The 21,344-nt window shown below is 54.9% G+C and overlaps 1 protein-coding gene across 8 annotated transcripts in view; it reads left to right on the top strand.

Annotated features, from left to right (window-relative positions):
• The window catches only part of SOGA1 (suppressor of glucose, autophagy associated 1), a 90,867-nt gene that overhangs the window by 59,694 nt on the left and 9,829 nt on the right, over positions 1–21,344 (top strand). For 3 of the 8 annotated variants that reach the window (XM_043526623.1, XM_043526622.1, XM_037915565.2), the window contains exons 10-14: positions 88–255; positions 5,335–5,586; positions 6,512–6,568; positions 7,351–7,421; positions 9,384–9,431. In XM_043526623.1, the coding sequence (XP_043382558.1) occupies positions 88–255; positions 5,335–5,586; positions 6,512–6,568; positions 7,351–7,421; positions 9,384–9,431 (596 nt within the window). The remainder of the gene's footprint in view (positions 1–87; positions 256–5,334; positions 5,587–6,511; positions 6,569–7,350; positions 7,422–9,383; positions 9,432–21,344) is intronic. The other 5 variants (XM_043526626.1, XM_043526624.1, XM_037915567.2 and 2 more) reach the window with 2 other exon arrangements.

Genomic DNA, 21,344 nt, shown 5'->3' with positions numbered 1-21,344 from the left:
GAGAGCGGACGGCAGCGCCTCCCCCCGGGCAGATGTCTGTGAACAGCTGCCTGCGTTCACGCCCTTCTCCCTTCCCCTGCCCGGCAGCCCAATGAGTACGTCAAGACCCTGGCAGACATGAAGGTGATCCTGAAGGAGCTGTGCACGGAGCTGCGCGAGGAGAGGCAGGGCATGAATGAGCTGCAGCAGCAATTTGCCAAGGCCAAGGCTGCCTGGGAGGTCGAGCGGACTGAGCTCAAGTGCCACATCGCCCAGGTAAGAGCTGCAGACATGCACTGAAGTCTTGGGGGGGGGGGGGCATTTTCCTCCTTTGGCTTCCCTTCCCCCGTCACCCCAAAATCCCTGCTTCAGGGTGACCCTCCTTCCAGGCCAGCAGGATGGCCCCAGCAGACCCCCTTGGCAGGGCTTTGAATGCAACGGCAGCATGTGCTCAGAGTCCAGCGGGGCAGAGCGCGCTTCCCAGTGCTTGTCTAATATCAGAGGGGCTGAGAGCGGCAGGAGATGTCTGCAGCCTGATAAGCTGGGCTGGGGCAGAGGATGAAAGCAGAGCATTGTGGGAATCTTAATTAGTAATCTCTGCTCCTGCTGAGGGAGTTTCTATAGCAACAGGGCTGACACTGAGAATCCAATTGTTGGAGTAAATGATGCCCATTATTTCCCTTGCAGGGATTGCTGGGCTGGGGACCCAGAGCAGGTGGGAGGAGTATCCTGGCTGGAGAGATCCCAAACAGAAGCAGTGGAGAGGCAGGCTGTGCATGCAGTGAGCTCTGAGGATGCTCAGCAGGGACCCTGGTTGAACAGGATAGCTGTCCAGCACCACTGTCATGAACTGGGATGTGGGCAGCCAAGCCTAGTGGTTGGAGCAGGACTCAGGCACCAGAGTCAGGAAGCCAGTAGGCAAGTAGGAAACGGACTGGGCAAGCCAAGAGCAATGCTGGGAATAAGCCAGGCTCAGGGCTGGAGCAAGGCTAGCAGCAGGGCAGGCACCAGAGAGAGCGCAGCTGCGGGCGTGCGTGATGAGCAGCCAGAGATCATTCAGTCGTTGCTGATGGTCATAGGAGCAGGCCTGGTGACCTCCTCAGCCGGTCAGGTGGAATGGTCAATCAGGTGGCCTTGCTGTGCTAATAGGCTGCCCTGACACTGAGCAGGTGCAGCTACAAGTCCTCGCTTCTGACAGTTCCTCATTGTAGGAGACAGTAAGAGGTGGTACCCTCCAAACTCCGCCCATAATCCATACTCCACCCACATGTCATGCCAAAATGAGATGCCGCTTGCAGCGGATTGGTCGGCAGTTTTCAGATATTCCTTGGGTGCTGATTGGCAGTGAAAAAGTTAACAGCATTGCCATCTTTAGGCTGTAGGTTAACACACATGGCGCTGCATGGACCAACTCCCACCTCTCTGAGCTCTTTTGTCAGGCTCTCTTCAGACTCAGGCAGACACCACCACATCTGTGACACTAGGGTCACCTTTTCAACCAGGAGGCTCTGTATTTATCTCAGTGACTCCATCTCGCGTATGTCAGTTCACAAGTAGAAGGAAACAGCCTGACCTGGAGAATCAGTCTGGGATCAGAGAGTCAAGCTGGGCTTTTCCCTATGCCTAGGAAACCACTAATAAAGGCTCTGTAGCAGGCATTAGCACAGGTGTCGCTGAGTGGGAGCAAGTGAGCAGACTCCAGCCCCTTCTCTGTCAGCTGTGCTGGCTGGGCAGGGCTGCCAGGAGCACAGAGTGATTTTAGTGCTTAAGGACAATGGCTCGGATTCTGATCCACACACTGCAGCGTGAAGGGCTGTTGCTGAGCAGATCTGCACTTTAAGGCAAGCAAATTCCAGTGACATTCCTGGCCCATCTAACAGTGAGGGTCCATTCTGCTAGCCTTGCAAAGCCAATTCATCTGGCAATCAGCATGTTTTCCTGACACCTGGAAATACTTGCCCCGTACATGTCTACTCTGTGGGCTTTCCCAGGATCAGGGCACGTGCAGTCCCTTGGCCATGCATTATTGATGTCTCTGGCCTACAAATAGTCATCTCCAAGCTGTCGCATGCTCAGAGTCATGCCAGGCTTGCGTGCAGCTCAAAGCAGGCGGTGTTGAGATCAGCAGAACCCAAACTAGTGGAAATGAAGCCTGGATTTATGGCCTTACTGGCTCCGATGACCGGAGGCAATAAATGCTGGGTGACCACAATGCCCAGGCTTCAGGAGAACGTGTTACTTGACAGATGAATTTGGAGAACCTTTTCATGGCCAGGATCTGCAGGAGGAGCGGCAGAGCTGCAACTGCACCTGAGCTTGGGAGCTGGAGCCAGTGTGTTGACAAGACCTTCCGCTGGGGGTGCTGTGTGAGTCCCATGGGTCACATAGGGTTGCCAGGTGTCTGGTTCTCGACCGGAATGCCTGGTTGAAAAGGAACCCTGGTGGCACTGCAGACCAGGCCGTTAAAAGTCCAGTCAGTGGCGCAGCAGGGCTAAGGCAGGCTCCCTGCCTGCCGTGGCTCCGTGCAGCTCCCAAAAGCAGCGGCATGTGTCCTCTCTGACTCCTATGCGTTGGGCAGCCAGGGGGCTCTGCACGCTGCCCCCGCCCCAAGTGACCACTCTGCAGCTCCCATTGGCCAGGAATCACGGCCAATGGGAGCTGCGGGGGCGGCGCTTGCTGATGGAGTAGCGTGCAGAGTCGTCTGGCCGTATTGCTGCATAGGAGCCAGAGGGGGGACATGCTGCTGCTTCTGGGAGCTGCTTGTGGTAAGCGCTGCCCGGAGCCTGCACCCCTGACCCCCTCCCATGCCCAAACCCCCTGCCCCAGCCCATATCTCCCTCCTGCCCTCCAAACCCCTCGGTCCCAGCCTGGACCACCCTCTTGCACCCCAAATCCCTCATCCCTGGGCCCCCTCCCACACTCTGGACCCCGCAGCTTGGAGCCCCCTTCTGCACCCCAAATCCCTCATCTCCGGTTCCACACCAGAGCTCACCCTTCCCCCCCCCGCCCCAGCCTGGTGAAAATGAGCGAGTGAGTGAGGGTGGGGTGAGTGAGTGACAGAGGGAGGGGGGATGGAGTGAGCGGGGGCGGGGTCTTGGAGGAGGGGTGGTGCAAGGGTGTTTGGTTTTGTGTGAGTAGAAAGTTGGCAACTCTAGGGTCAAACCAGGCATCCTTTGGGATGTCAGTAGTCAGGGAGCAAAGCTTGTTTCTAATGGTGGTTAACCCTGTTGGGAAAGGGGCGCTCTCTGTTTGGGGGGCAGGGGTGGGGGGGTCATAGGAGCAGTCAGTGGAATTGTCAGGGACCCTCTCCAGCTGAGCAGGCTGTGTGTGCAGGCCATTTGCAGGCAGTAAATCACGGGCCGGGGGCAGGAGAACAGTTAGGCCATTAGGCAAACAAGCTGGTGTCTTTGGCCACTCTCTGACACCAGGGCACCTTTTCTGTCCTGTCGTCTAACTCTTACTGCTTTGGAAATGTACTGAGGCTTCCTGTTGGTTTCATCCCCATCGCGCTGAGCTGTCTGGGGCTGAGGCCCGTGTCAATGTGATGCTAGCTTAATGTGATTGTCAGGGCCTGCTCAGAGATGCACTGGCCCCTAATGAAGTCACGAATAATAAACCATTTGCCAGCCCCGTGCTCCAGAGGTGTCATTCTTAGGCTTTCCTCCAGACTCCAGTATCCCCTAGTGTCATTGGACTGGCCTGGCTTTAAGCATCCGTGCAGCATCCAGACCCATTTATCACCAAGCTCAGAATAATCATTTCCCACTCTGCTGTCTGAGCTGTTGTCCGCCAGAGGACTTGAGCCCTGCCCTGGCTCCCTGCTAGCTGGACCCTGCCGTGTGGTGTAGTGGTATGGCCTCGTCCATCTCACTGGGGTCTGTGTCTAACCTGCCCTTGGATGCCCTGAGCTCTGTTCTCTTCTCTGATTCCTTTCCCTGGGTCTTCATCTCCCTTTTTGCAAGGCAGATGCATGAGAAACTAACTGAGAACCCAGTTTGGTTTACACCCCAAAATGGCCAGCTGTTGTTCGGTGCTACCTCCCAAGGCACTGGACACGGCTCGAGGGGTTAGTCCCCGCGCGGTGCCCCTGCCCCTACTGCTGATCCGATGTTTCTGGCAGCAGCAGCATCTCTTGCTGATGCTCTCTCTGAGCAGCTGTCAGTGGCTTCAACCTGCCTCTCAAGCCATCACACGCTTAAGCCCCTTGTGAGCTGTCTGAGCTGCTGAGCCCAGGATGAGACACACACAGATTCATCCCTGCTCGCGAGCTGGCCTCAGGGCTTGGGAGGTCCTGGGTATTGTATCCCATGCCTCTTGCCTCCAGGGCACAGGCATGGGCTGTCTTGGGGCTCTAGGATTTCCCATAGCCCGCCCTAGCCCTGCCTCCTCCCAGCGTGGCCCCTTGCCTTCAGAGTGCGGCTCGTCTGTGTCCAGGCTCCGGCCAGCCAGGAGTCTCCCTGCTGCGTGGGAAGGGGGCAGCCACCTGCTCTCCGCCTGAGTGCTCCTTGCTGCTGTCCCTCTCCCAGGTGTGGGGTGTTAGCCTGTCTGCTGAGCGCTGCTCTCACTGCCTGGCCTCAGTACTGTATTGTGCAGGCACCCCGTGATCCCAGTCCCACTCAGGTTGTGCCCCGAAGCCCCTGTACTGGGTTCTGGGCCCATTCCTCATGCAGCACTGGGAGGGGCTAAACCCGGGTTTCTTCTGCCCGTTCCTGGTGTGTGCCCAGAGAGGGACTCAGACGCTGCCACAGGGAGTGTGGTATGACTAGATAATGGGTCAGAGGCAAGCTGAAGATCTCCTGGCACTTTTCCCAAAGAACTGGGGCTAACTAACCCGGGGATGGAGTCCCCCAGCCTGGGACGCTGAGGGTCCTACCCGGGGAGTGTTTGTCCCTGTGCAATCAGTGCCCAGCTGGGATCTGGCTCGTTGCTTTGAGTACAAGAGGCGCCATCTCCCAGCATCCTCCATGGGGTCCCAGCCAGCGATCGGCTGTAAAGATCTGTAATGCCCCCTGCTCGCGCCCATGCCTCTGAGCTGGGTTCTCCCTCCCAGCCAGCCCTCCAAGAGCCACCCAGCCACAGGCTGCTAGCACCTGAGCTTGCATGTTCAGCTTTGTGCTTCCCTTCTGCATGACCATGGCTGCAGCTGCCCTGCTGGTCCTTTAAGAAAGAGACTGTCCCCTTGTGGGCACAGCAGCTCCAGGAGGACATGCCGGGTGAGGGTCTGGGAAGCTGACTCAGCAATAGCCCCCTGGCCCAGCCCAGTGTTAGCAAGGGCTGGTGGTTGGCAGGCTGTAATACTCACCTGGAGGCGGGTGTGCCTGCGGTCTGATCTCCTCTCCCCTGGATTCCCCGCAGCTGGAGTCGAAGGTTGGGAAAGGGGTCCCGGAGCGAGCCCCGTCAGACTGGAAAGTGGCTCTGAAGAGGGAGCGAGAGGAACACCAGCACCTCCTGGCCGAGTCCTACAGCGCAGTCATGGACCTCACCAAGCAGCTCCAGATCAGTGAGAAGAACTGGAACCAGGAGAAGGTGGAGCTGCTGGGCAGGTTCAAGGATGAGCAGCAGCAGGCAGAGCAGCAAGTGAAAGAGCTGCAGAACAAAATCAACCAGGTAGGGGCGTACGCACGCACGTGCCGCTCACTGGAGTGTGCGTGCCCACGCGCCTGAGCTCACACTCACAGAGACGCTCCTGGGAGCATTGTTCCTGCATGTGTACATGCACACGCATGTGAGCTGGTGCTTAGAGATGCTCCGGGGAGCATACCCTCATGTGTGTACATGTACGTGTCGCTGGGCTCACACTCACAAAAGTGCTTGCTGCTCATGGGGTTTTGTGCGACCATGCGACTGCATGGATGCACCCAAGCTCTCACGCCAGTGCTCTCTGCTCCCATGGACGCACATGCTCACGTGAGCGTACGTGTGTACAGCCGCTGCCATGCACGCTCCCACGCAAGTGGTCCCAGCCTGCTTTTGCACATGCTCACATGACACTTGTGTAGTGCACACTCTTGGGAACACGCTAACAGGAATACATGTTCATACATCCCCCAAACTGCTCTCAGAAGCCCCCTCCCCTGCGGGCAGTGGCTCACGCTTTGTGGTGACTGGGTGAACGCAGGCCTTGCTAGCTAGTTTGTCTGATCCCCAGGGTGGAACTCATCCCCTCTGCCTTTGGCTCGCTGTCCCCCATTGTGGGCCTGCCCCAGTCCTTAGGACTCCCACTCCCCATGCAGCAGTCCTGTAAGCTCCCCAGCCCACTGTGTTCCAGCAGCTCCAGCCAGGCTCCTGCAGCCCCCCCGAGTCGAGTGTGGCCCTGGGCCTGCCCTGAGCCTGTGGAGTCCAGTACGTCCACTGGCCGAGAGCGCTTTGGGCCATGGGAAAGCCAGCACGCTGCTGAGCCCCAGTTCAGCCGTCGCTGCCTGCAGGAATGGCCCTTTGGGCAGCTCCTGCCTTCAGGCCAGCAGCTGCTCTTACAAGGCCTCTCCCCCACTCCCATGTCAAGTGACTGGCTCCTTTTCTGTCCGATTCCCAGCTGCAGAAGGGAGCCGACCGGTGGGCTGTGGAGAAGCAGGGCAGCAACTGGAAAGAGGTGAGCAGGAGAGCAGCTGTGCCTGCCTGTTGGGGGGAGGGGGCATTGCCAGCAGCTTCCCAGGGAGTGAGCTGGGCATGAGACTGGATCCGTGGGAAGGTGGAGCAGCTGCTTCTGAGAGCAGAAGCCCAGCCCCCTTCCCTTGGATTGGGGTGGAGCACTGCATGCTGGGACTCATCACTTGTGTTACAGTCATGCCCAGCACACAGCCATGGCGGGGCCCCTCTGTGCCAGACACCAACACACCAGTCCCTGCCCCAGAGCACTCAGTCTGAGCAGTCTGCTCCCTTGGATCGTGAATGGGACCTCACTGGGTGTGTATGTAACCCTTGGCACCCTGAGATCTCAGAGGGGGGGTCATTGTTATCAGGCGGGTTAATGTGGCACCAAGATTACGGGCAGGTTCAAACATAGGGCCCTACAGTTAGACCCCTGAATACATGGCTTTTGATCCAGGCTTGGTGAGCACTGGCAGCTCTGCCTGGCGCCATGGGGGCTGTAGGTCTCTTTCCTAAGGTCCTAAAGACAGATTTAGGTTCCTAACTTTAGGCACTGAAAAGTTCTGACTTAATGAGGCCGTTGTAGAGCCGGGAATGGAACCCAGGAGTCCTGGCTGCCAGATGAGCTGTACTGTCACTTGGATACGGATGAGGTGTAGCTCCTGCACTCCTGGGAAGTTGCCAGTGCAGCTCCTTGGTTTGGAGTCCCCTGGCCTGACGTACCGTTCCCAAGTCCAGATCGCGTGCCAGCTAACGTCAGCGCTTCCTCCTGTGTCGTTCCAGACGCTCAACGAAAAGATCACCGACAAAGAGACCGTTTCTGAAACAGACCCCAAGGGAGCCAGTTTAAAAAGGTGAGACACATACACCCACTTGGTACAGGGCAGCCTGGCACTGCTCACTCCTCCTGGGGCTTGGGGGGTGAGTGCAGGGGCCTCAGCCTAGGGCTGTGACTGGTTAGTGAATGTGGGCTGATGGGCTCACAGCCCTCCTTACAGGTGTCACGCTGCCGGGACCCCCCAGCTCATCTCCTCAGTATCTGATGGCCTTCACATCTAGCTCAAAAAGAAAAGGAGTACTTGTGGCACCTTAGAGACTAACCCCTTTTCTTTTTGAGGATACAGACTAACACAGCTGCTACTCTGACATCTATCTCAGTGGGCTTGTGCTGGGGACCTGCTTCCCCCAACAGACTCTTTGGGGGGAGGCTGCTGCTCCAACCCCTAGAATGGTGCCCTGCAATGTTCCCTCCAATTTTTTCCATCCATGTGCAGAATAAATTTTGTTATGTGCACCAATATCGAGGTAATGTGTGGATGTGCGCCACTAGTAGAAACAAAAAACCTAGATTTTTTTTTTTTAAGTTACCGTAGGGATAATTACTCCAGCCAGGACAGGTTAGAACTCACTACTCAAAGAATTAAATTTAAGCATAAGAGAGGAATAAAATTATGAAATGCACAGACCAGTCAAAAAACTAAAATAACAGCACTTTGAAAGAATAAAAGTACAGAGAATATATGTGCATTGCAGGAAGTACCGAGAAGTAACAACAATAGCAACACAAGTCTGTGCTGGGAGGCGAGTGTGTGAGAGAGAGAGAGAGAGAGAGACTGTGCTTGTGAAAGATCGGTCCCTACCAAATTCACGGCTATGAAAAATGCATCACGGACCGTGAAATTTGGTCTCCCACCACGAAATCTAGTCTTTTATGTGCTTTTACCCTATACTGTACAGATTTCATGGGGGAGACCAGTGTTTCTTAAATTGGGGGTCCTGACCCAAAAGGGAGTTGCAAGGGGGTCACAAGGTTATTATAGGGGGGTCGTGCTATTGCCACCCTTACTTCTGCTCTGACTTCGGAGCTGGGTGGCCTGAGAGCGGCAGCTGGTGGCCTAGTTCTGAAGGCAGCGCCACGGCCATCAGCAGCAGTGCAGAAGTAAGGGTAGCAGTTCCACAATCCCCCCTACAATAACCTTGCAAAAAAAAAACCCTCCCTCCCATGCACAAACACACACAACTCCTCTTTGGGTCAGGACCCCTACCATTACAACATCATGAAATTTCAGATTTAAATAGCTGAAATAATGAAATTTACGATTTTTAAAATCCTATGACCGTGAAATTGACCAAAAGGGACTGTGAATTTGGTAGGGCCCTAGTCAGAGACAGAGAGTGAGTGTGTGAGAGAGAGTGTGAGAGAGAGTGTGTGTGTGCCAGCTGCTGGGGAAGTGTATGAGAGACCATGCATTGTCTTGTTAAGCAGAGAGGCACTCACCAGAACTCAGACCACAGCAGCTCTGTTCTGCTCCTGAGCCCTGTCTCCCTACCCCCGCCCTGCGGAGATGGGGTACTTGAGCAGAGGGGAGGGGGACACCCTGAAATCAGCACATACCCCCGTCTACCGCCCCACCCTGCTCTGCACAGCAAGCAGGAGGGTCCCGGGAGCCGCTGGCCAGGGGCTCCAAGGCAGAGGGCAGGAGCAAGGCAGCCGCAGAGCAGCGGGGGGAGGGGCACCTGCACACACGTCGCCAGATGTGCGTGGCACTTGCTTGACTCTTGGGCAGCAGCGCAGCTTAGAGGGCACATTGGTGCCCTGGGGTAGAGAGGTAAACTTGGCTTCTCCTCCACAAGGAACATGAGCATAAAGCACCCGGTATTGAGCAGGGTCTGGGAGATGCCCCAGAATCCTTTGCTGCTAGGGAACTCCAGGGTGTTACCTAGTTACTGGGCGAGGGATTTGGGTGGGGGGTGCCCTGTTTACATAGGGACCTGGCTGCAGGGTGGGAGGAATCATTGCTGTTTTTGCCGTGCAGGGGAGAGGTGCACGTTCTGCTCCCTGGGCGTTCCCAGAGCCTGCAGAGGTGTGTGAGTGGGGCAGGACTGCCAGGGGAGGCGGGGGCTGGGGGAGGTTCGAGTGCGCCTGGGACAGATGCTTGGGTTTGAACCCAAAGGTGAATGCATAGGGTGGGTTTGCGGCCAGCCCTTGCAAACAGACTTGTAGGGTTTGGCTTATGACCCCCTGAACCCTGCTCTGCCCTGTTTCCAGCCTGCGTTCAGCCAGCACTGCCCCAAACATGCCATTGCTCCATGCTCCCAGCTCGGAGCATATTCTCCCAGGGACCTGCCTGTGGCAGGTTCACCTGAACCGGGGGAACCTCTCCCAGAGCAAGCTCCTGAATCTGTACAACCAAACGATACTCAAGGCAGGATGGCCAGGCAGGCTGTGCCCGGCGTAACCTGACCCAGAACAGTCTTTTCGCTGACTGAGGCTGAACAGTGCTGGGAGTGAGGGGCCAGGCCAGGCTTTCAGGTTACGACCGATCCCAACTTCACCCAGAACTGCAGGCTTGGAAGAGGCAGACAGCCCTTTGCATCTTGACTGCTGAGCCCTGATTGGCTTCTGCCTACTTCTGGCTCTTCTAGCCACTGGAGGACCAAATCTTATTGGTCCCACTAGCAGCCGATCCTGGGTGGCCTCTCTGGGCAGCTCCTGAAGGTCTAAACTTGATGCTCATTTTCCCCCCAAAAGACACCTGCTTTGGGTGGGGTGTGCCAAGGTGGTGGGGCCTGCAGCAAGGGGCACCCAACACCTGGTAGTGCCCCCCTCCCCCCACTGCATGCACTGCTGTGCTGGCTTGTAGCCATAAATCCTGCCTGGGGACAGGAAGCTTGGGTTGGTGTATAACCCTTCCTTGCAGCTTGTTAGCCCACCCAGCATTTCACCACACTGTGCAAAGGCCCAGCAGAGTGAGCAGCAATAAATACCGGGTGTGCTCCTCGAGATCACAGCTGTGTAATCCCGCCCACCTAGATAGAGCCTGTTAGCCATGCAGGAAACATGCCCAGAGCAGCCGCATTCAGAGGGGACTCACTGGAATGATTCCTTGGCATGACCCCAGCTGCAGGTCGTTTGCGTTCTCATCTTCCTCGGCTCGTCCAGGCTGTAGGCTCCTTACAGCATTTGTAATTCCTGGCACCTCGTCAGCTCTCATCTGTCAGGCTCTCTCTGCTGCTTCTGGGTTTTCCCCGCTCTCCAGCGTCTTCGCTGTTGGGGCTGCGCCAGTGACAGCGTGTGTCTGCCTTAGACGCTCCTCTGGGTTTGCTCTCTCATTTGGTGAGTTACAAAGCCTTGGCTGGCAGAGCCTGGTGAATAGCCCTGAGAGCAACCACCTCCCATCTAGCTTGCAGAAGATGGTTGTGTCTCACAATTCAGGGCAACTGCACCTGGATCCTCCTTCACAGTCCAGCAAGGCCACCCCCTCTAGGCTCCCTGCTCCCTAGCCGGGGCTTCTCTTGCCTGGAGACCCACACGTTTCTCTCCCTTCTGAGCAGGGTATTTCAGGCTGAATGGCCCTCTGCCTGTGTGGTGTTATCCCCTAAGCAGGCCTGTGTATGGTGACCAGACAGCAAGTGTGAAAAATCGGACAGGGGTTGGGGGATAATAGGAGCCTATATAAGAAAAAGACCTAAAAATCGGGACTGTCCCTATAAAACTGGGACATCTGGTCATCCTAGGCCTGCGGCACTTCTCTCCTCTGAGCCAGTGCAGTGTGTGATTGCCCCTGGTATTTGTTACCACCCAGCCCTTTGTAAACCAGCACATTTCATTCGTAGGGTAGAAGCATTACAGAGAAAACAGCTTACCAACAATGAAAGAACATACATGCAGACAGGCCTACCAGAGGTCACCCAGCTGCCAAACGGCTCTGTCAGGAGCATTTCCGCCGTCCCAGATATTTTCTTGTGGGTTCAAGGTCCTCACCCCCTTTGCTCGAACCTGAGCATGCTGAGACCCAGAGCAGGTCAGCAGCCGGGCAGTGGGGCTCTGCTCAAAGTGCAGCTTCAGAAGCCTTGGATTGAGGTGGGGCCTTTGCCTTCCCCTTGCCTCCAAGTGTTTCCTGGGAAATCCACTTCACATGTATTGTCCCCAAAAGGCCTTTGAAGTTCCTGGTATCTCCCTGAGATTGCATTAATCCTGCCTGCCTCGCCTATACAGCCCTTCGATAGAACACAAACATTTGCATTTTCAGTACAACGGGGAGGTACTAAACTTGATTCAGTAAGGTGGTTCTTCGAGTAGATGGAGCCATCTCTTGCAGCTAGGTGTGTGAGTGCCCAGCCCACTGGAGCCAGAGATTTTGCCTAGCAGTATCCATAAAGGGACGGTGTCGCGCCTTGTGGCTGTGGCCCCTCCCCTGGCTATATGAGGCAGCACCACCCCGACCCCCCCTCAGTTCCTTCTCCCCGCCTGTGGCTGGAGTCAGAGCTCTGTGTGGTTGTAGCCTCACAACCTCGCAAATAGTCTGTCTAGTTTCTTATTGTATATGGTCAGTGTTCGTTAGTAGTCTGTTTCCCTGGTGATGCCCTTCATTCAGGAGGGTTTATCTTAATTCCATAAAGTTTGTCAAGGAGATTGCAGGATATTGTATGCAGTGTAGTTGCAGCTATATTGGTCTCAAGGTATTGGAGAGACAAGGTGGGTGTAAAATGATAAAAGACAAAACCACCCTGTCACCTGTGGGTGAACACTTCTCCCAGATATCAGAGGGGTTAGTCTGTATCCACAAAAACAACGAGGAGTCCGGTGGCACCTTAAAGACTAAGAGATTTATTTGGGCATAAGTTTTTGTGGGTGAAAAAACCCACTTCTTCAGAACTCCCTTCTCTTCATGTGCCAATATATACTTATGCCTGCATCTGTAATTTTCACTCCATGCATCTGAAGAAGTGGACTTCTTCCAAAGCGATCACTGGGTCTGACCTCTTGGTCCTCATCCTCAAAGGAAACCTGCACAGCACCTTCAGAAGATAAGCCTGGGAGCTTAAATGCATAACTCTGCTAGCCACCAAAAATCATGGTCTGAACCAGCAGTTCTCAAACTTTTTGTATTGGTGACTCCTTTCGAATATGAAGCCTCTGAGTGCAACCCCCCTTAGAAATTAAAAACACATTTTTAATATTTAACACCATGTTTAACATCGGTTTTGGGACCAATCTTATTTAATCTTTTTATTACTGACCTGGGCACAAAAAGTGGGAGTGTGCTAATAAAGTTTGCAGATGATACAAAGCTGGGAGGTATTGCTAATTTAGAGAAGGATAGGGATACCCTACAGGAGGATCTGGATGACCTTGTTAACTGGAGTAATAGGAATAGGATGAAATTTAATAGTGAGAAGTGTAAGGTCATGCATTTAGGGATTAATAACAAGAATTTTAGTTATAAGCTAGGGACGCATCAACTAGAAGTAACGGAGGAGGAAAAGGACCTTGGAGTATTGGTTGATCATAGGATGACTATGAGCTGCCAATGTGATATGGCTGTGAAAAAAGCTAATGTCGTCTTGGGATGCATCAGGAGAGGTATTTCCAGTAGGGATAAGGAGGTCTTAGTACCGTTATATAAGGCACTGGTGAGACCTCACCTGGAGTACTGTGTGCAGTTCTGGTCTCCCATGTTTAAGAAGGATGAATTCAAACTGGAACAGGTACAGAGAAGGGCTACTAGGATGATCCGAGGAATGGAAAACTTCTCTTATGAAAGGAGACTCAGGGAGCTTGGCTTGTTTAGCCTAACTAAAAGAAGGTTGAGGGGAGATATGATTGCTCTCTGTAAATATATCAGAGGGATAAATACCAGAGAGGGAGAGGAATTATTTAAACTCAGTACCAATGTGGACACAGGAACAAATGGATATAAACTGGCCACTAGGAAATTTAGATTAGAAATTAGACGAAGGTTTCTAACCATCAGAGGAGTGAAGTTTTGGAATAGCCTTCCGAGGGAAGTAGTGGGGGCAAAAGATCTATCTTGCTTTAAGATTAAACTCGATAAGTTTATGGAGGAGATGGTATGATGGGATAACATGGCTTTGGTAATTAAATATTCATGGTAAATAGGCCCAATGGCCTGTGATGGGTTTTAGATGGGGTAAGATCCAAGTTACCCGGGAAAGAATTTTCTGTAGTATCTGGCTGATGAATCTTGCCCATATGCTCAGGGTTTAGCTGATCGCCATATTTGGGGTCGGGAAGGAATTTTCCTCCAGGGCAGATTGGAAGGCCCTGGAGGTTTTTCGCCTTCCTCTGTAGCATGGGGCACGGATCACTTGCTGGAGGATTCTCTGCTCCTTGAGGTCTTTAAACTACAATTTGAGGACTTCAATAGCACAGATATAGGTGTGAGGTTTTTTTGCAGGAGTGATGGGTGAGATTCTGTGGACTGCGTTGTGCAGAGGGTCAGACTAGATGATCGTAATGGTCCCTTCTGACCTAAATATCTATGAATCTATGTTAAATAATAAATTTAAACCCTATTGCTTAAAATGAATTTACCTTTTCTGACTGCTTTTAAATTAAGACTAAAACACATTTTTATCGAATTAAATATAAGTGGAAAATTTATTTTTAAGTAGAATTTTATTTTAATACTTGACAGCAATTAATGACCTGAAGCAACATGGCCGGGCTCCGCCTGGCGACCCCAGTACAGGGGTCGAGGCTCACAGCGTCCTGGATGCCCCAGCTCAGTGCTCACAGCCCCTTTTCTGGTTGGGGTCAGGACTCGCAACCCCGCGTGGCTGTCGGACTCAGGGATCGCAGCCCCGCACCTGCCCGGAGCTCACAGCTCTGCTCCTGGCCAGGGTTGGGGTCTGGGTTCGCAGCCACATGGGGGGTCAGAGTCAGGGCTCGCCGCCCCACGCCTAGCCGGAGCTCACAGCCCTGCTCCTGGCCAGGGTTGGGGTAGGGGCTTGGGGCTCACAGCCCGGCACTGGGGTTGGGGCTCGCTGCTTACAAACCTGTTGGGGTCGGGGCTCACAGCCCGGCGCAGGTGTTGGGGTCAGGACTTACAGCCGCGTGCTCAGGTCAGGGCTCGTAGCCCCGCAGCTCCACACAGGGGTCAGGGCTCACAGCCCGACGCAGGGGTCAGGGTCGGGGCTGCCCAGATCAGGGCTCGCAGCCCCGCAGCTCCACACAGGGGTCGGGGCTCGTAGCCATGCGTCGTGATCAGGGCTCACAGCCTGGGTCGGGGCTCGTAACTTGCAGCCGCGCGCTGGGGTCTGGGCTTGCGACCCCCCACATAACCAGATTGCGACCCCCTGAGGGGTCGCGACCCTCCCGTTTGAGAACCAGTGGTCTGAAAAGAGACATTGGATTTATGGTTCATTACAACAAACTGTAACCCAGTAGCCCCCCTTTTTATCCTGTGCCTGCGGGGTTGTTAACAGCCACTTCACCTTGAATGGTTGCTTAGATTACATGCTAACTACTTACGCTAAACAATCTGTTCCACCTTGTATTTTGCTATGAGGCTGGGAGTTCCTTTCCCAGACTGGAAGAAGGGCTCTTTGGGCTTGAAAGCTCTTCTGTCTCCCCAACAGAAGCTGGTCCAGTAAAAGCTATTCCTTCCCCCACCACCTCTCTCTGATTGCAGCATAATGTCAGATCAGTCCCAGTGTGAACTCCCCAGAGAGAGGCAGCACTGAGCGTAGTGGTAAACTAGGCTGCTCAGCAGGGTCACTTCCTAGAAGGAGCGAGAGGGGTTGGAGTGGGAGGGCCAGGAAGAATGCTGGAAGTGCCTATCACTGTTTGGGTCTCCCCAGCTTGGACAGGCAAGCGTGGGTGGGACAGTTCATTTGGGGTGCTATAGAAAGCCCAGGGGCCCCGATGACCCTGCAGAGAAACGCGCTGGTAGCTGAGTGTGGCCAAGGTCTGGATCAGCCCAGTGGGTCAGTTCAGGTTGAGAACCCCACCGTGCTGCTCTGGCGCTTCCCAGCACAAACACGCTGCTGGTGCTCCGAGCAGAGTCCAGAGGGAATCCCAGTCTGGTGTCCCCTAAGGGGCAGCGCCCCTCCTCAGGCTGGCACAGCGCTAGCACCGCCCAGAGGCCCAGTCCGGACCAGGGCCCCCTTGTGCTCAGCGCTGGGTGGACCCAGAGGCATACAGAGCTCACCCCTTTGGTGTGTGATGCCCTCACTGAGCGCAGGTTCAGGGCCCCAGGGAAGTGAGTGTCTTCACCCAGCCCTGTGAGCTGGAACGTGCACCCAGACCCCTTCCGGGAAGCAGCTCTGCACAGCAGAGCCCAAGGGCTGAGCCTGGGGGGGTCCCTGCTTCCCTCTCCTTTTCAGACGAAAGGCAGATGTGAGTTTGTGTTGCCACCCAGCTCCTAACGTCAGAAACCATCATAGGCACCAAGTTTCTATTCTCCCGGGGGGGGTGCTCCCCCCAGCTTTGCCCAGGCCCTGCTCCCACTCCACCCCTGCTCCGCCCCACCCTGTCTCTTCCTGCCCCCTCCCCCAAGTGCCCTCCCTTGCTCCTCCCGCCCCACCGCCTCCTGACCTGCAAAACAGCTGATCCAGGGCACCAGCTGATCCAGGGCAGGTGCTAGCCACTGGGCAGGAGGGGGAGGGGCTGATCCGCAGGGCCCGCCAGTGGGCAGGGGGCGCTGGGGGGAGGGAGAGGTTCTAGCAGAGGGGCTGCCGGTGGGTGCTCAGCACCCACCATTTTTTTTCCCATGGATGCTCCAGCCCTAGAGCACCCACATAGTCGGCGCCTATGGAAGCTGTTATTCCAACAAACCCCAGGGCGGTAGCCCGCCATGTATGTCAGAGAGGTGGAGCCAGGGCTAGCAGAAGCAAAGCCACCGGGAGCACTGGGACAGAGCTCTGGGGAGAACAGGAGGGGCCTAGCTGTTCACCCTAGCCCAGAACCGGTCCAAGCTCTTGTCTCCTTGAGCAGCTGAGAGAGGCTTGCTGGGCTGGGCTTGTTCTTTTTCTGCTGGCTAGCGAGCGTTGTTGGACAGCTGGAGAGGGGAGGCAGCAGGGGTTTGTCGTGCGTGTGTCGCTGTGGATCCCACTGCAGGGCTCGTGCGCCCATAGGCGCCGACTTCTGCTCGCGCTGGTGGGTGCTAGACCCGCCTCTGCCCCGGCCCTGCCCCGAATCCACCCCTTCCCGCCTCTGCCCCGTCTCCATTCCAACCCCTTCCCCAAAGTCCCCACCCCAATTCCGCTCCCTCCCTGCCCCTATTCTGACTCCTCCAAATCCCTGCCCCGACTCCACCTCTTCCCCGCCTCCTCCTCTGAGCGTGCCGCGTTCCCACTTCTCCCCCTTTCCTCCCACAGCTTGTTACACCGCCAAACAGCTGTTTGGAGGCAGCAAGCGCTGGAAGGTAGACGGAGGAGCGGGGATGAGGCATGCTCAGGGGAGGAGGCGGAGGAGGAGGTGAGGAGGGCGGGGAGGGGAGCTTGGCTGCTGGTGGGTGCTGAGCACCCACTAATTTTTCCCCGTGGGTGCTCCAGCCCTGGAGCACCCACGGAGTCATCACCTATGCGTGCGCCTCATGCACGAGGCCAGAGTTTGCTTGACGAGCAGAGTCTCTCAGGACTGCGCTCGTGCCTACACATGCTCCCATAAAGGGTAGGGCAGCCATGACCCTCCCTCAGGTCCCTCTCACCACCTGCAGCACAAAGATGGAACCTGGCAGGTGTCAGACCTGCTAGTTCTTAGCTTTGGCTGAACCATCTCAAAAATCTTCTACAAACTGCGAGAGCTCTTCCGATTCTTCCACGTATGACTGCCATAATCTACATCGACCCGTCTGGACTGAGTATTGGCTATCAGACCCCACAGAACATCCCCGGACGCAGCTACTTAACGTGCTGTCAGACCTCGCTGGACATCCCCCCCTGGACACAGCTACGTAATGTAGTGTCAGACCTGCTGGACATCCCTCCGGGACGCAGCTACCTAACGTGGTGGACTTGAAACCTCAAAGTGTCAAGCCCTGGCCAGCCTGCGAAGGACTCCCCACTGAAAGCTGGGCACAGCAGGTATCTAGGAGAGTCACACATACCGAGCCAGGGTTTGGAGTACCTGTTGTTCTGGGCTAGGACTCCCAAGTTGTGAGACGTGGCTGAAGGCCCATCTTCTGGAGCAATCTGTGGAGTCTCATCAAAGCCTGAGGATCGTGCCCAGAGCCCTGCTAGTAGACCGTGTTATCCAGTGCCCCGTCTAGCAGACTCACAGTGCCAAATGCCAGCATGGAGAAGATAATGCTGAGAAGGGACCCTGCTCTGGCCCCCCCCACTGAAACTCCCCGCAGCGCCAAATCAGGCACTATTTCCTGTTCTCAAGCCACACCAAGAGGAAGCTCCAAGCACAGAGGCAGACTCCAGGTGGAGCTCAGTGTCCTCCCATAAGGACAGACCACGTAGAGCCCTTGGGGATAAAACAACCATGCCCCGCGCAGCCCGAGGGTTGCTGATAACGAGCAGCCTGTGTTAGAGGCAGACTCTGGTGGTGCCTCAGCGTCAATGCCTATCATGAAGGATGCATCCCGGGGAGAACCAGGACCTTCATCAGTGCCGACGAACCTGCCTGCACCAGTTCAGTCCCCGGTAGCAAAAGTGCCATAAACACCAGTGCCGCCTCCAGAGGGGATCGGCTGATCCTCACCATCATCAGAGCATTGTCACCCCATCTTCCAGCCGAGGGCCCTCTCTTCTGCCATCTGTGTCAACCTCTGGTCCAGCCCGGGTTGTCTTCTCTGTGAATGAGAGACTTGTCAGCCTGGCCAGGGCCTTGTGGCAGATACCTGCTGCAGTAACACTCTGTGTGAAGTCTCTGGCAGGGTTCAAGTGTGTCCCAGGCTTCCCCAGTCATGTCAGTGGTACACGAACAGTCTCAGTTGAGTAAGAGTATCCCTAAGGACAAGGACCCCAAAGGCTCAACCTCTTTGGGAGCACATCGTACTCTGCCTCAGCTGAATGTAGCTAATTGCCGGGCCGTACTGGGTCACCCCCTTCCTCTCAAAGGTCCTGCCTAGCAACAGGGAGCAGCTCAGGGAGGTCATTAGGAACAGCCAGTTGGTGGCCAAGATGGCCTTACATCGGTGATGGACACCTCTGACACTGCAGCTCGGTCTATGGCCACCGCTGTGACAGCGCACTGAGTGTTGTGGCCCCAGGCATTGGTACCCTGAGAGAGGAACAGGCCATGACTGAGCCTTGTCCCTCGATGGCAAGGAGCCGACAGATGGCGCTTTACACCCATTAAGACTCCAAGGCCGTCTTGTGCTCCCTGAGGTTTATGCCCCAACCCCATACCATCCTCAGCCTCCGTCAAGACAGTGGAGCCATCCTGCCATCCAAGGCAACCCAAGTACCACGCCAGTACATCAGAGGGCACCAGCCTTCCTCCTCAGCAAAGCACCCCTCCCCTCCAGCAGGCATCTGGATGTCTGTCTCACACCTAACCCCAGCGCAATCCTCAGGCCGGGAAAGATGGGCAGGGTCACGCCTACCTCATCAGCAGGACCCGATCCAGTCAGTGCACCTGGAGCACGCCTAACTCCATACCCAGTGGCCAGAGGACAAGGACCCCTTTATAATGTTTAGCCAGTGGTTAGGGCACTCAGTCAAGAGATGGGAAACACCATCCCAATCCCTTCCCCCCCCCATCAGGCAGAGGGAGGAATTGAACCGGGGTCTCCCACATGCCAGGTGAATGCCTCAACTGCCGGGCTAAGGTTATGAGGGAAGAGCCCTTTCACTTTCACAGAGTTAGGTGCGAATGGCGCCTGGCCCCAGGATCACAAGCAGCCATAGGCGCCAAATTCTGTGAAGGGGGCGGGCTTAGGACACACCCTCTCATCGTCAGCATCTCCCATGGGTTAGCTTAGGCGGGTCGCTGCTCAGTGTGCTGGCTTCTGTGGTGCCTGGCTCCCCCGTGCCTTGCGTAGGGAGCCTCGGCCCCTAGCTCAGGCTCTGTGGATTGATTGCAGTGATTTTCTGGGTGCCGAAAAATGAGGCGTTGCAATGCTCAAGTCCCTTTGCGGATCCTTGCGCAAGCCCTCATGGCCAGACTGCCTTATGCATTTTTCCATATGGACCTGATGGGGCTCAGCCCGCATCATCCCCAAGGCAGCCTCGGAATTCCACTACCCGTCAATTGACTTGTCAGTGTCCTTCCCAAATCCCACTCGACCCTGAGGGAAGAGAAGCCATATTCCTTGGCCCTGTCAAGAGCTTTTCTCTGCTATCTTAACAGGACCACACCCATCAGGCACCAGGCCTTTCTGGACTCATCCCCAGCCCATCGAAAGGCCATGCCATCTTGCCACAGAGAATCTCTAAGTAGATCCCACTGTGTATTTCCATCTACTGGCGGATGGCTGGTGAGCCTCCCCCTCCATACGTCACCACACACTCCACCAAGGCACAGGCTCTGTCTTCCACCTGCTCCAGGAATGTGTCTTCTCTGACATCGGCAAGGCTGGAACATGGAGCAACCCACTGACTTTCCAGAAACATTACATCCTTGACATGGCAGCCAGGGCAGATCATGAGTTGGGAAGAGCCATTCTTTGACAGGGTCATTGGCCTAGTGGATGGGATGAGGGAGGGGGAAAGCAGTAGATCTGATGTATCTTGACCTTAGTAAGACTTCTGACACAATCCCACGTGGTGTTCTCATAAGCAAACTAGGAAAGTGTGGTCTAAAGGAAATTACTGTAAGGCGGGTGCACAACTGGTTGAAAAACAGTACTCAGAGTCGTTTTCCAGGGTTCGCTGTCCAACTAGGAGAGCTTACCTAGTGGGGATCCGACGGTGTCTGTCCTGTTCTGGTACTGGTCAAATTTTTCATTAAAGAGTTGGCTAATGGAGTGAGAGCATGCTTATAAAATTTGCAGATGACACCAGGCTGGGAGGGGTTGCAAAGACTTTGGAGTACAGGATTAGACTTCACAATGACCATGATAAATTGGACAATTGGTCTGAAATCAAAAAGATGAAATTCAGTAAAGACAAGCGCAAAATACTTCACATAGGAAGGAAAAATCAGATGTACAAATACAAAATGAGGAATGCTGAGCCAGTCAGTAATACTTCAGAAAGAGATCTGGGGTTATACTGGATCATAAATTGAATATTGGACAACATGATGCAATTGCGAAAAAGGCTAATATAATTCTGAGGTGTATTAACAGGAGGTGTAAGACATCGGAGGTGTCTGCTCAGCACTGGTGAGGCCTCAGCTGCAGTACTGTGTCCAGTTTTGGGAAACACACTTTAAGAATGATGTGGACAAATTGGAGAGAGTCTAGAGGAGAGCAAACAAACAAAAGGTTTAGAAAAACCTGCCTTATGTGGAAGGGTTAAAAGAACTGGCCATATTTAGTCTTGAGAAACGAGTAAGACAGTCTTCAGATATGTTCAGGGCTGTTATAGAGAGGTCTGATTGTTCTCCATGTCCACAGGAAGTAGGACAAAAGTAATCAGCACTGTAAGGGTAGCTAAGCGCTGGAACAGGCTTCCAAGGGAGGCTGCAGAATGCCCACTTTGAGGGTCTGTAAGAACAGGTTGGACAAACACCTGCCAGGGATGGTCTGGGTTTTACTTGGTCCTGCCTCAGTGCGGGGGGTTGGATTAGATGACCCCCTCGAGGTCCCTGCCAGCCCTACCTTGCTGCGAGTCTCTGATTCAGTCCCTGTTTGAGTGATACAGCTGAAACTCCTCACCCCCACGGTCCAGTCATCTACCGCGGGATCCACTGACGTGCACTTGAAGAAGGAAGAACAGTTACTTACCCTGCAGTAACTGCGGTTCTTGGAGATGTCGTTGTCAGCATGGATCCCTGATCCACCCTCGCTTTTCAGAGTCCTCAGGAACATGGGCTTTGAATTGCGAGGGTACTGCAGGGGGCTCTCAGCGGTGTGTGCTTTGGGCCCTTGTACTGGAGCATGAGCAGGAGGGGGGAACAAGCGCAGGCCCAA

Source organism: Chelonia mydas, chromosome 13 (assembly GCF_015237465.2).
Source record: "Chelonia mydas isolate rCheMyd1 chromosome 13, rCheMyd1.pri.v2, whole genome shotgun sequence".
NCBI lineage: Eukaryota > Metazoa > Chordata > Testudines > Cheloniidae > Chelonia > Chelonia mydas.
Note: the sequence above shows the minus strand (reverse complement) of the source record. Positions and strands in the feature narration are given on the sequence as shown.